Source organism: Globicephala melas, chromosome 16 (assembly GCF_963455315.2).
Source record: "Globicephala melas chromosome 16, mGloMel1.2, whole genome shotgun sequence".
Classification (NCBI taxonomy): domain Eukaryota; kingdom Metazoa; phylum Chordata; class Mammalia; order Artiodactyla; family Delphinidae; genus Globicephala; species Globicephala melas.
In genome coordinates, this window is record NC_083329.1 from 26,573,358 (window position 1) to 26,585,820 (window position 12,463).

Genomic DNA, 12,463 nt, shown 5'->3' on the forward strand with positions numbered 1-12,463 from the left:
TCTCATGAAGGTGAGATCAGGGTGTGGCAGGACTTAAGAGGAAGGCCAGTCAAGCCACCAAGCAGCCAGCAGCTCCTGCCTCTGCCTGTTCAGCACAGGTTTGTCATCCCTGTCCCTGGACAGTCCCTGTGGTTTGGATGTGAGACTTGGTGAACGTTCTAAGCAGGACCTGGCTCCAAATCTGCTTGACTGTTGCATACATAGTTTTTTTTTTTTTTTTTACTGAGTGTTATATTTGATTAAACCCTTAAGCCCTCAAATGACAGGGAGACTCTCTACTCTCCCTCCTGTTCCTCCTCCCTGCTTCACATGGTTAAGCAAGGGAAAAGGGCAGCTTTTGGAAAGAAATGTTCATGGCCGTCATGTCCAGGCAATCAGGAAAGGCCCTCCTCCTGGAGGCAGAGGGCCGGGGCCAGGCTGGGTGGGCAGGGACAGAGGGCAGGAGTCCAGGGCCAGGTGTTCCCATCCCCGGCCCGGCCTGCTGGGGCTCAGAGCTGTGGGAGCAGCAGGGATTCAGCTTACAGGTGCCTCCCATCTCTCTCCATTGACTTACCTTGGCGCTAAGTTAGGCCTGTTGCCTGTCAGAGGCCTGCCATAGGCCTCCTTAAGAGTTGTCTGTATGTCTGTGCTGGCGCCCCTCACCTGGCCCCCTACTCCTCAAAAGTCTGGAGAGCCCAATTGCGCGCTCGAATGATTTCTAAGTGGCTATTATGTTTCCAACCCAAAGTAATTGGCTTTACCAGTTATTAATGGATTACCCTCAAGAGAAAAATGTTGGTGGGGGAGGGAAGTGAGGATAACAGCTGGCTTTGTAGTTTGGGGCTTCAGTGTCCAGTGGCTGCTTCCCAGGCTGGGAGTCACTTGGGGCATGATGGAATGGCTGTTTTAGCATGTCACTCTAGTTTAGTGGCTGCTGGCATGCCTATGGGTTGAGAGGAAGCTGGGAAGACCGAGCATGTCCCTAGAGAAGTCTTGACTTGAGGCATGGATGCTCCAGGGTGGTTCATGTGGCCTTTTTGTCAGCCTGGGGTTGAAACATAGATCCCTGCCCTGCAATTTTGATTGTAAGTCAGTGGCTTGGCCAATGCCTGCCCTAACATCTCCCCATCAGCAACTAGCAGGCCAACCCCCCGCCAAGCCAAAGCCATCGGCTTCTCAGAGCCCCAACCTGCGGAAATCCACCTCCCCACGGACGTGCTTGGGATCAGAGAGCCACAGGTGCTGGGCAAGGCCAGGGCCAATGGACTGCTGTCCCACATTGCTAACATGTCATTAGTATGTCCTGTTCCTCCCCCCATGCCCAGACGTGTAGGGACATGGCCCTTCCCTGCCCCAGGGCTCCTGAGTGACATAACTGCTTTCAGCTCTCTTGTTCCAGTTTAGATTTTCAAGCCCAGGGTTCCTGCAGGCTCCCCCTCCCAACCCCTTCCAAATCCTCTAACAAAGGAGTGGTCTGGCGTGTGGGTTCCAGTTCTAGTCCTGGCACTATGGCCAGCCTGGCTCATTGCACAGATTTCTTCTCACTGGGTTTGGGCCTCCACTTAAAATGAAACTCTGCAGATGGTATATGTTGAACTTTTTAGGGGTTTAAGAGAGACTCTGGGAAATACTGAGTGTTCCTTCTCTCCTGCCTCTTGGCAGTGTCTGTCATTATCCTTTAAACTCTGTCTGACTCCTATCCCACTCCACAGCAGTCCTGGCTGCCTGGCCCCTCACATTCCCTACTTTCCCACCCTCACCTTTTCACGTTGTTACCCACCTTTCATAGTTCGCCTTTTCTCAGTTTGGTGCCTTTATACCTACCTGGTGCTTGTACCATGTTACCATATTCCCCCAGCTCTTAAAACCTTCGGTAAAGTCCCCCAGCCTCCCTCACCTCTGACCAGGGCATCCCCTTCTGGCACCCAGCAACCTATTCGCAGGAGACCATTTCTGTGGTGTGGCATTGTGAACTTGGTGTTCATACAGCCGAAGCCCAACAGGCTTGCTCTCCCTTGGCCTCAGTTGTACATCTAGAGATCCATTTTTATGGTGGGCAGAGACTACCCAACCAGGTCTAAGCAGCAAACTCAGCTATTGAATCCATGGGTCCTCTGGCCAAGCAGCTCTGGGAGATTACAGCCCTCACTGTGCTTCCATATGGTTTTCCCACAACTTCTCTGATGGCTCTCTTGGCTGCTTCTCTCATCCTGGCTTAACCCCATGATCCCCTGGAGAATGAGCACAGCACTTCCAATTGTATAGCCATTTCCGCCACAAGTTCTGACAAGCCAGACCTAACTGCTCTCCTTTTGTTTGGCAGCTCCTTTGTGACAGGGACAGCCTGTTGTGGGCACTTCTCACCCCTAAGAATCTGGGACCTCAACAGGTAAGAGATTCCTGAGCCCACCATGGCTTCCAGGGTGGGCGGGGATGGAGTGGTTGGGAAGCAGAGGAAAGCTGGCTGAGCCAGCCCCTGGTTCAGTTGGCCGAGTGGTCCAGGAGGATGCTGGAAGGACCCTGCCCCAAAACCCACTGACAGCCTCCGCTGTGGCACCTTCACACATGGAATCATTTGTTAGCTTGAGGAGACTGTTGAAGTAATTTATAATAGGTAAATAATTTCATGTAGAATTTATGGTAACAACAACAAAAGTCTGGATGCATGATACTTCTTCTCTAAGGAGTGCCTGACTATGTGGCCATAGAAAATCCCATCTATCCTCAGAGATGGTTTTTCTAAAATAAAGAAATTTTGGAAGTGGCCTACAGATCCGTAAGAACAACAATACAGAACAGTTAGAATATATCCAGTTTTTGTTCACAATTCTCTGCCTTGGCAGGCTTGACACATTCCCATCTGATTACCTGCCATTCTGTTGGGGTTTTTTTAATCTTTCATTTTGACATAATTATAGATTCACAGGAAGTTACAAAAGTAGGAAGGCAAGGTACCTGTGTAACATCTTACATAATATCAAGTCTAGGAAGTTGACATTGGTACAGTCCATAGACCTTTATCTGATTGTACTTATTCGTGTGGTATGTGTGTGTGTACGTATTTCTTTGCAGTTTTATCCCATGTGTAGAGTCATGTAACTGCTACCGCAGTCAAGATAACTGTTTGTTCCATCAGCACAGAGACCCCTCATGTACCCCTTTATAGTTGCACCCATCCTCCTCCCCTCCTCCACTCCTTCTTGCCCTAACCCCTGGCAACCACTTAGGTGTTCTTCATCTCTGTCATTTAAAAAGTAATATAAATGAAATAATATATCTAACATTTGGAGATTTGCTTTTTTTTTAATATACTGAGCATAATTACCTTGAGATCCACAGAAGCTGATTCATGTGTCAGTCGTGCTTTATTTCTTATTGCTCAGTAGTATTCCCTGGTATGGATGTACCAAAGTTTCTTTCCCCATTGACCAGCATCCACCCACTGAAGGATGTTTGAGTTGTTCTCAGTTTTCTGACTATTGCAGATCAAGCTACTATGAACATTTGCGTATAGGCTTTTGTGTGGACATATATTTGCAGTTTTCTGGGATTAATGCGGGGGAATACAATTGCTGAGTCATTAGTAAGTGTGTGTTTAGTTTTTTACCTGTCTGTCAGACTATTTTGAGTATCTTTACCACTTTATATTCTGATCCCAGTGTCTGAGAGATCTAGTTTCTTCACATTCTCAACAGCATCTGGTAGTGTCACTATTTTTTATTTTAGCTATTTTAACGGATGTGTTATTTAATTGTGGTTTTAATTTGAATTTCCCTAATAGCTAGTGATGTTGAACAAGTTTCCTTGTGCTTATTTGCCTTCTGTATATTCTCTTTGGTGAAATGTCTGCTCATGTTTTTTGCCCATTCCTAACTGGATTGTTTGCTTTTTCACCGTTGAGGTTGCAGAGGAGCATTTCTGCTGAAAGTCAGTTTTATTTAGTCACATAGCTGGACCTTATGCTTGGCATCAATATTGATCTGGGCCTGGGATGGCGGACAAGCTGGGGCAGGGAGGGTGTACACCACCCCACCGTGACCCAGCTTTATCTGGAAGGTTGAGTCGTCTTCGGCCTCTTCTGCCCGTGGTTGCCTTGGTAGGGATGCTTCTGGGCACAGATTTATGGTCAGGATGGCGTTCTAAGGCACCAGCTGCCTCAACAGCATTCTCTTATGAAATCCCTAGACCTCACTAACCCTAAACACTGGGTCTTTACAGAACCCAGAAAGGACCTGAATGAAAATGGGCACAAGACAGCTATGGCCTCAGTTCTCACAGAAGCCAGACAATAGCCATTGCACCCTTACGCCAGCCTGAGGCAAGGCCGCCCTGGGCATCACTTGGCTTTCCCTTCTCTCTAGCTCCCAGACTCCTCTCCTCACCACTGAGGAGCCAGGCCTTGCTTAAACATCTCTTCCATTCCCAGGGAAGCCTGGACGACCAGTGATGCAGGGACTGAGGGAAAGATGCCCTGGTGGAGGCATCTGCTTTCGGTGGGAGGAAACGGATGGACAGGACGACTGTCTGTAGCTGTCTTTCCCAGAGAAGCCCAAGCAGATAATAAAGCCATGTAGAAAATAGGATTAAGGTAATGAACAGGCAGGACAGAGTTTGATCTTTCAATAATGCCAAAGCCTGACTGACAGGCCAATCTGGAAGGTGGAGCAACATCGTCGGCAGGACTCAGTTGCGGGGCGGTGTTCCGTGCTGGGTGGATTCTTTGCTTTTAACCTGTCACCGCTGAAACTTGAGGAGTTCTGGGATTTTCTCTTTTATGTGTGTGCTACAACTTGCGGGGGAGAAGTACTGGAGGGGCAGTTTTGCTCAGAGCATCATTGCCCCTCCAGGGGCTGCTCTCGGGATGATGGTGGGGGCTGGGACGCGGCTCAGAGGCAGCCTGCTGGGCACCAGCACACCCTCATCTGTGTCTCTCCCAGTACTGGTCCTCAGGCTGCTTTTCACAGTGCCTGGAGACCTCTTTCAAGGTCACCACGGCTCCCTCAGCCCTTTGTTCATCAGGATTCCTGGAGACTCTGTTCTCCCTCTGGGCTAGGGATGGGGAGGTGCTAGCTGGAGCACACAGGTCTCAGAGCACCCGTGGGCACAAAGCCATTGCCTAGATGGTAAGGAACTTGGCTGTCACCCTCTCCCTTCCTCCTTTCCTGCCCTTCTCTCTCCTAAAGCTGCGGACAGGTCAAAGGACAGGGGATTTCTAACCTGTCTAAATCAGATGGGAAGAAAGATAGAGTCCTTCACCCAATTTGGACGTGCTAGAGTGTTCCTGTTTCCGAGGATAGATGGCATTCAGGCCCAGTCCCTGGCCCCCAAGGGCTCTATCCTGAGAGACTGTGCAGATAGCCAACCACTAAAGTATCCCTAGCTAGGCCCTGAGGAACTGTGCCAAAGCCATCCTGTTACTGAGTTTGGGTCTGGAGGAATTAAGGCCCATCTTGTGTTCTCCATCTGCATTTGATCGGGGCCCTTGGCTCAGCCCCAGGGAAGGTGTTATCTGTGTGGGGCACGCCTCTGCTGCTGGAAGACCCCGGTGGTGGGTGGCGGTTCTGACTGGCTTGACAACACATCAAGCCAGTGATCTTCCCCTGGGTTTGCCCTTGCTGTGGATTTTACCTTTTCTGCCAGGGTACGTTTGAGCTGGATCTACTATTGGTGCCCTGAGACCAGGGCACAACGGGCAACCCCAGTGGCAGTGGGGAGGCAGGCACCAGGATGGAGAGGCCTGTGATCTCAGCGTTGGAGATGTCATAGTGGGTCCAGCTGTGGTCCTAAGCCAGCCTGGGGACTGTTGGGTAAGGAAGTCAGTAGGGGTGGGTTTTGGCGACTTGGCTACTCCTAGGGCATTGAGGATTTGAGTCCTTGGCTAGGTACTGCACTGCTCTGTATGTGTGTGACCATATTCATGGCCCCTGCATAATCCCACCTCATCTCCCCTTCCCCTTCAGGCCCGCATTATCCCCAGTTCCCCATGACTCCTCCATTTCCATCCTTAGCCCTTAAATCTCTTTCTCAGCAAAGGTAGGGGCAAAGAAGCTTCTCACATATTCTGACAGACACCCTATATTTTTCCCCTCTGAGCTTTTGCTCTAGCTGACCCCTGTGCTTGGGATACCCCCTCTCTGCCTACTGAAACCCTGCTCATTCTTCAGCATAAATAGCACCTCCACCATGAAGCCCTCCCTGATTCTCACCCCTGTGGCTGGAGTTGGTGACCTTAGAGCATTCATAGGGCCCCCTTGATGGCCACCATGTGGCCTGGTATAGCTTCCCTTCAGGCTGGGAACTTATCTTGGAACCCTGGACTGAACACGGGAGACACATGTCACGGCATCTGATGGTGTTTGGAATGACAACGGGCGCCTGGCTGCAACCCTTTCTAACTGTCTGCAGAAAGAACTGGTGTCCTGAGCGCAGGCTGAGCCGCTCTGAGGGCACCATTAGTGCCCATCCCACCCAGGTGTGGCTTTGTCTCTGCCCCCGCCCTCCACCTCCACCTGGGGCAGGGGGCCTGGCCCTCAGTCGGGGTGATTATGGGAATTGCCCCTCTTTAAAGTACCTGCCTTCTCCTTTGAAAGTATTATTGACAGCTTTTCTCATTTTCTTTTTTCTTTACCTCTTTGAGGAACCCTGTAATTTCTTTCTCTTTCTTTCTTTCTTTCTCCCCCCACCCCTTCCCTTTTTCTTTCTTGTCCCCTCTGTCCTCCCACCCCAACTCTTTGAAATTGGCTCTCTGCCTGCTGACACCAAACTGATACTTTGCGTTTCACTTCTCCTTATCCCTTTATGGCAACAGATGTTGAAATTTTGTATCCTTTTATCTGCCCGGCTGCCCCTTCCTGTAATTACGGTCCTCTTGTTAGCAGTACAAAGTGGGCTGCCCGGCTGCCTGGCCTTTGAGCCACAGTGTCTGAACACGTGTGCATGGGCAGGTGCTGGGGCTGTGCACGCGCACACGCATGCATGTGAGACACCTGTGGCTTGGAAAGGGCCCTTCCCATGCACCTGATGGGACTGGGGTAGGCGAAGCTTCGGTGGGCTTCTCCTGGTCTCCACGGACTCTGTGGTTATATGTGGGACCTGTCTGCCCCCTTGACTCCCTCCTCCCCACCAGGGGGCTGGACGAGGACAACCACTCCCTCCTCTCATGCCAGCTGAGCAGTGAGCACCCGGAGGCCCATCGTGGTCAGGAAGCCAGATCCCACCAGCTTGTGCCCCACACATACCCACGCCTCCAGCCAAGCCAGGTGCCCCAGCCCTGCACCTCTGTTGTTGCTGGCCCTTCACCTGAGCTGCCCCCCATCTCCTGTCACTGCCTGTCACGATCCTGTCACTCACTGAAGAGATGTTCTTTTATCTGTCCCCTTATAAAACTCTTTCATCTCTCTTCTGGTACCCACTGAGCCTCCCCTTGTATTGTTAGTTGGATAGATGACAGACTTCTCTCCCTCCCTGGACTGAAAACTCCTTGAAGAAGGGACTGTCTCCCTCAAAGTCTCATCTCACATCTCCCTGCAGTTTCTATTAGGCGCAATGCCTCGTATACAGAAGGTGCTCAGGAAATGGTTATTGATCAAAGAAAGGAAGAAAGGGAAGGAGAGGGTGGAAAGAAAGAAGGGAGCAGAACCCTCCTATTTTCTTAATGACCATGTTGGGTCCAGCTTATACCTTCAGGCCATCTGTCCCCTGGGGGCAGAGACGATGTAGGAAGGTGGGGTGTTTGCCACCCTTCCACCCTCTCTCCAAAAGCCATCATTGCATTTTTGCAGTTGCACGTGCCAGATGGGGTATCCTCACACCCAAACAGATGCAGGAATGAATACCCATAGAACCTCCAAGGAGCATCATCAGGAACCCAGTGTGTTAACAGTGGCTGTCAATGGTGTGAGGGCCATGGGCATTCTTAGATGTGGGTGAGGAGGTAGAGCCAGGGTTATCTGCCCTCAGGGCAGTTTAGCACAGGAGGACTTTCTATGGGCCACGGCTTGTGCTGGAAGCTCAGGCGGGCCAGGCAAGGGAGGCGTGTGGAGGCCGGGATGAGGGAACTCAGAGGGAGGAAGGCAGTGACGCAGGTCACCCAGCTTCCCTGGCCTGCAGGACCCAGACTGGGGGTAGGGTGGAGGGGGGCTTCCAGGGACTGCCCCTCTGTGCCTAACTCCAGCCTGGTGCTTAGGGCCTCTCCCAGACAGGGCGTCTGGGTCTTCAAGGCCAGTGCCTACCTCTAATTAGCTGTCCCCACAAAGATGGTGATGGGGGGTGGTATAAGTATCTTATTTAAATTTCCTCCTCCCTGACTGTCAGGGAGTTCCTGTCATCCCATTTCCCTCCAGCTTCAGTGGAGTTGCCTGGGCAGCAGGTTGGGATGGGCCAGGGAGATCTGATTCTCTCACCTGATCCCCTCCTCGAGGGTCCCTGGGATGAGGCCACACTCCACTTGCTTTTCCTACCCAGGTACTCTGGGGACTCCTGGGGGAAGCCACACACAGCCAGGTCTCCCCGGCCTGTGTCTCATTCATCAGGCTCACAGGGGCAGCCCCATCTGTCTTTATCTTTCCCTGGGTCAAGAGAGAATTGCTGGAGTCAGGCTGCGGGGAGGCTGGGGTGGAGGCCCCCCAGCCCTCAGTGGCTCCTGGAGGCCCCGGCTTTGTGCGCAGGAGTTGGAAGGGAATGGACTTTTTGTCTGGCCCTCTATAGTGACAGAGTTGGCCCTTGCTCCTGTCTTGGCCTGAGGCTCTAAGCGGCAGCCCCTTTCCCACACAAGTTGTGCGACAGCCAAGGCTCTGCACGCCCCCCTTGCGCCCCCCACCGTGAGAGGCCGAGAGGCATTCTTAACATTCTTTCCAGAGAAAAGGGGTGAAACGTCTGAATTTGGGGGTCACCACGTTATACAAATTGCAATCTAATCGTTTTTACAAGAACACACTTGCTGTAAGAAAAGGAACCCGGAGGAGGGGCTGAGGAGACAAACAGCTTGTTTTGTCCCCCTTCCCCCCAAAGTTTGGGGCTATTGTTGAGCTCATCTTCCTTCCTCCACCAGAGCAGTTGAGCTAGAGTTTTCTAGTTAAATTGGTCCTGTGGTGGGGCCACGAGGGCCCACGGTGCCATTTCTGTTTGTTTTCCCCAATCAAAGCCCCAGCGGGGCTCCTATGGCACCGCTGGGCTGCTATTTGAAGAGACGGGCCATTTCCCAGAGCCTGGTGTGTCAGTTTATGCTCTGAACTTAACCTCACAGGCACTGCACAACAGAGCCTCGAGGGTCCCAGGCCCAGAGGCAAAAGAAACTGTATCTTTTTATTGGCCCATTTAAAGTGTGTGTGGCCCTTTCAGAGAATCAGAGGACTAACATGGCAGAAACTCCTCAGGCCCCGGCCAGGCTGGGCTGGCAGACAGGGGGCTTTGGGGACTTGTCCTGGTCTCCAGGGGCTGGTGCTCGCTCGGCCTTTGGGTCTACCCAGAGGGTAGAGTTCTGTGTTTCTTATTGCACACACTGGCATGACACTTTCCAGCGGTGGCTCAGATGCCCCCCTGCCTGGGCAGGGGCCCAGGGTGGCAACTCGGTCTGGGCGTGGCCCTTCTGCTGCCGTCCCTCAGTCCATGGGTGCCCAGCTCTCCTTCCTTCTGAGCCCTGGGACCAGGGGTGGGCAGGTAGAGCCATGCTGGGCTTCACGCCCCCCAATCTCCACTGCCTTTCATCTTCTATTTCAAACAGACAAACATGAAATTACTTCTACAGATTAAAGGGGAGAGCTCCTCAGTCATTCCTGAAGGCCTCACTAATGGAGGGGGCAGGGCCCCTAAATCTGGAAGGAGGGAGAACTGTGGAGCAAAATAGCCCTGACCCAGTGGACGAGACAGACAGAGACAGACAGAAAGAATATGACCCCAGGCCCTCTCAGGGCTCTGGCTTGCCCAGGGGTGGTGAATCATGGCTGGCGGCCCATGTGGAAAGGTGGGCCTTCTTGGGAGCTGAGGTAGTGATCTCTAGGAGATGCTGGGGAGAAGGCTTTCTGTCTGATCCCTCAGCGCACAGAGGAAGAAGCGCTTCTCTTGGAAGGAGGCTGGGGACACAGGTGCTGACTTAAGGCCTACCCCCCGCCCCCCACCCTGACTGGAGAACAACAGTGCTCTCGCTGGGGGTCACCACACTGCCCAGGACTCGTGGGCAGAGTTGGGCAGAAAAGAACCCACAGCCTCCTCCTTGGTACTCCTTTAGGGAAGATGGCAGCTCCACTGAGGAGAAGGGAGGTTGAGGGTCAGAGAGTCTGTGTGAGGTAGGACTGGAGCTAAGGTCCACATTCACACATGTGGCTGGTGGCCTCGTCTACCTCAGGCTCTCTGGTGAAACCTGCCTGGGCCGAAGCTGGGCTGGTGAGACCACAAAGTCCTCCCTAACCCGTGCCGGGGCCTCTCACCTGGGTGTCCCTGTGAAGTGTCCACAGCCCAGTTTCTCCCGTCACATCACAGGGGAGAGCCCAGCATCTCTTGGGTGAAGCTGAGGAATTTGGCCTGGAGCGTGTCCCCTTCTTCTTCATTCCCCCCAGTCATTCTGCAGAAACTCACCGCTTCTACCCGTCCCCTAACCACAGGAATTAGCGGGTACACTTGATGTTGAGGGGTAGTTGCTAGGGCCAGGAGGCCCCCCTACATGGTTGCTAGGGGTCTGGCATTGGGGCGAGGGGTCTGCCCACTGCCGCGGTCACGGAGGGAATTACACAGTCACAAAGAAATTGTTCTTCTCGGTAATCTGCTCTCGGCCACCGAGAGGGGCAAGGGTGGGGGGAGCAAGCTGGAGCCCAGCAGGCTGGTGGCTGTGATCACAGAGGCGTGCTAGCCCCGGGCCGGGGGCCAGCCGGGCCAGGAACACCAGGGACCAGCCTGCTAAGCTGCTTTCTCAGCGATTTCTCTCCCCAGACACAAAGGTGTTTACTTGTTTTAACATCTCCTGGGACTCCCCTTCTCCCTTTGTGTGGTCTTTATCCCCAGTGAGGTTTGAGCCCCAGATTACAGGCAGGAATTAAGGCATTGGACTCAGGCAGCGCAGAACCGCATGACCTGCGGGATCAAGGCGTATAAAGTAACCAAGTGTGTGTGTGTGAGGGGGGCCGACCCCTTCAGCACGGCCCATTCATCGTCCCGAGGAGGAGTGGCTGGGCGACAGGCAGCCAGCGTGCAGGTGTGATGGAGGGGCTGCTGGTGGCTGACGGAGGCCTTCAGCTGGGGGAGAGGCAGGGACTGGGAAGTGGGGAGAGGGGTGGGAGTCTAGGGCATCTCCTCCTTTGGCCTCCCTCCTAACGGAATCTAATTCTAGCTCAGGAAGGAGAGCTGCATTTCCCCAGGAACTGATGCCATTTGAAGGTTAAAAGAATGTGTGTGGGCCAGGGTGGGACAAGCTCTCATCCTCTGCCCTGCCTCTCTTCCCAGCGGACAGCTGATGACGCACCTGGGCGGTGACTTTCCCCCAGGGGCGGGGGTGCTGGACGTCATGTATGAGTCCCCTTCCACACTCCTGTCCTGTGGTTACGACACCTACGTTCGCTACTGGGACCTCCGAGCCAGTGTCCGGTGAGTGTGCCGGGCAGCAGGACAGGTGGTGAGAACCCCATGCCAGTCCTGGCCCTCCCTCCAGTCCTGGCCCTCCCTCCAGTCCTGGCCCTCCCTCCAGTCCTGGCGGGCCCAAAGGAGAGGGACGGAGACTCTGTATCAGGGGCTGGTAGAGAGCAGCTGACAAGGTCAGATCAAGCTTAGACTCCCCACCTTGGCGGCCCTGGTCCTGTGACCCAGGAGACCATAGCCACGAGGCCCTGATAAGAGCCTCCTTGGGCGCCATCAGGGTGCTGTCCCTCAGCATTCTGTCCAGCTTTCTCGAGGCCTTTCTTGCCTCTTAAGTCTGGTGACACACAGCAACCACGTGATGCGCAAACGAGGCATAAACCTGCCTGGGGCCAGGGACTTGCTGAGAAGGAGATCTTTACTGAGGAGGCTTTCCCCCATTAAGTCTGGTTTTAAAGGAATTTGGTGATTCGGCATCTCTTTCTCCCAGCCAGAGTGGCTCCCTAAGGCCTCTGGGGAAGCTGGGGTGGAGGTGGAGGGCACCCCCAAACCTCCCCCTGCATCACCTCCTCCCGGACAGGAAGTGTGTCATGGAGTGGGAAGAGCCCCACGACAGCACGCTGTACTGCCTGCAGACAGACGGGAACCACCTGCTGGCCACTGGCTCCTCCTACTACGGTGTGGTGCGACTGTGGGACCGGCGCCAAAGGGCCTGCCTACACGTAAGCGTCCTGCCCACTGCAGGCCTCCTGGATGCCGGGACTTGTTATTGGGGGCTGTGCTGCGAGCGGGTGTGCCTGGAGGGGGTGGGAGGAAGCCTACAGTGGCCCCTGTCCCCTGGCATTAGGCCTGGGAATCCTGGGTTTGGGTTCCCCCAGCTCCCGGTGGGGACGCTCTCGCCACTCCTGTCCCTCCCGTGCAG

General features: G+C 53.7%; 1 protein-coding gene across 5 annotated transcripts in view; it reads left to right on the plus strand.

Moving 5' to 3' along the window:
• The window catches only part of FBXW4 (F-box and WD repeat domain containing 4), an 81,639-nt gene that overhangs the window by 67,412 nt on the left and 1,764 nt on the right, over nt 1–12,463 (plus strand). For 4 of the 5 annotated variants that reach the window (XM_070043948.1, XM_030865391.3, XM_060286841.2 and 1 more), the window contains exons 6-8: nt 2,303–2,368; nt 11,413–11,553; nt 12,122–12,263. In XM_070043948.1, coding sequence (XP_069900049.1) covers nt 2,303–2,368; nt 11,413–11,553; nt 12,122–12,263 — 349 coding nt within the window. The remainder of the gene's footprint in view (nt 1–2,302; nt 2,369–11,412; nt 11,554–12,121; nt 12,264–12,463) is intronic. The other variant, XM_060286840.2, reaches the window with a different exon arrangement.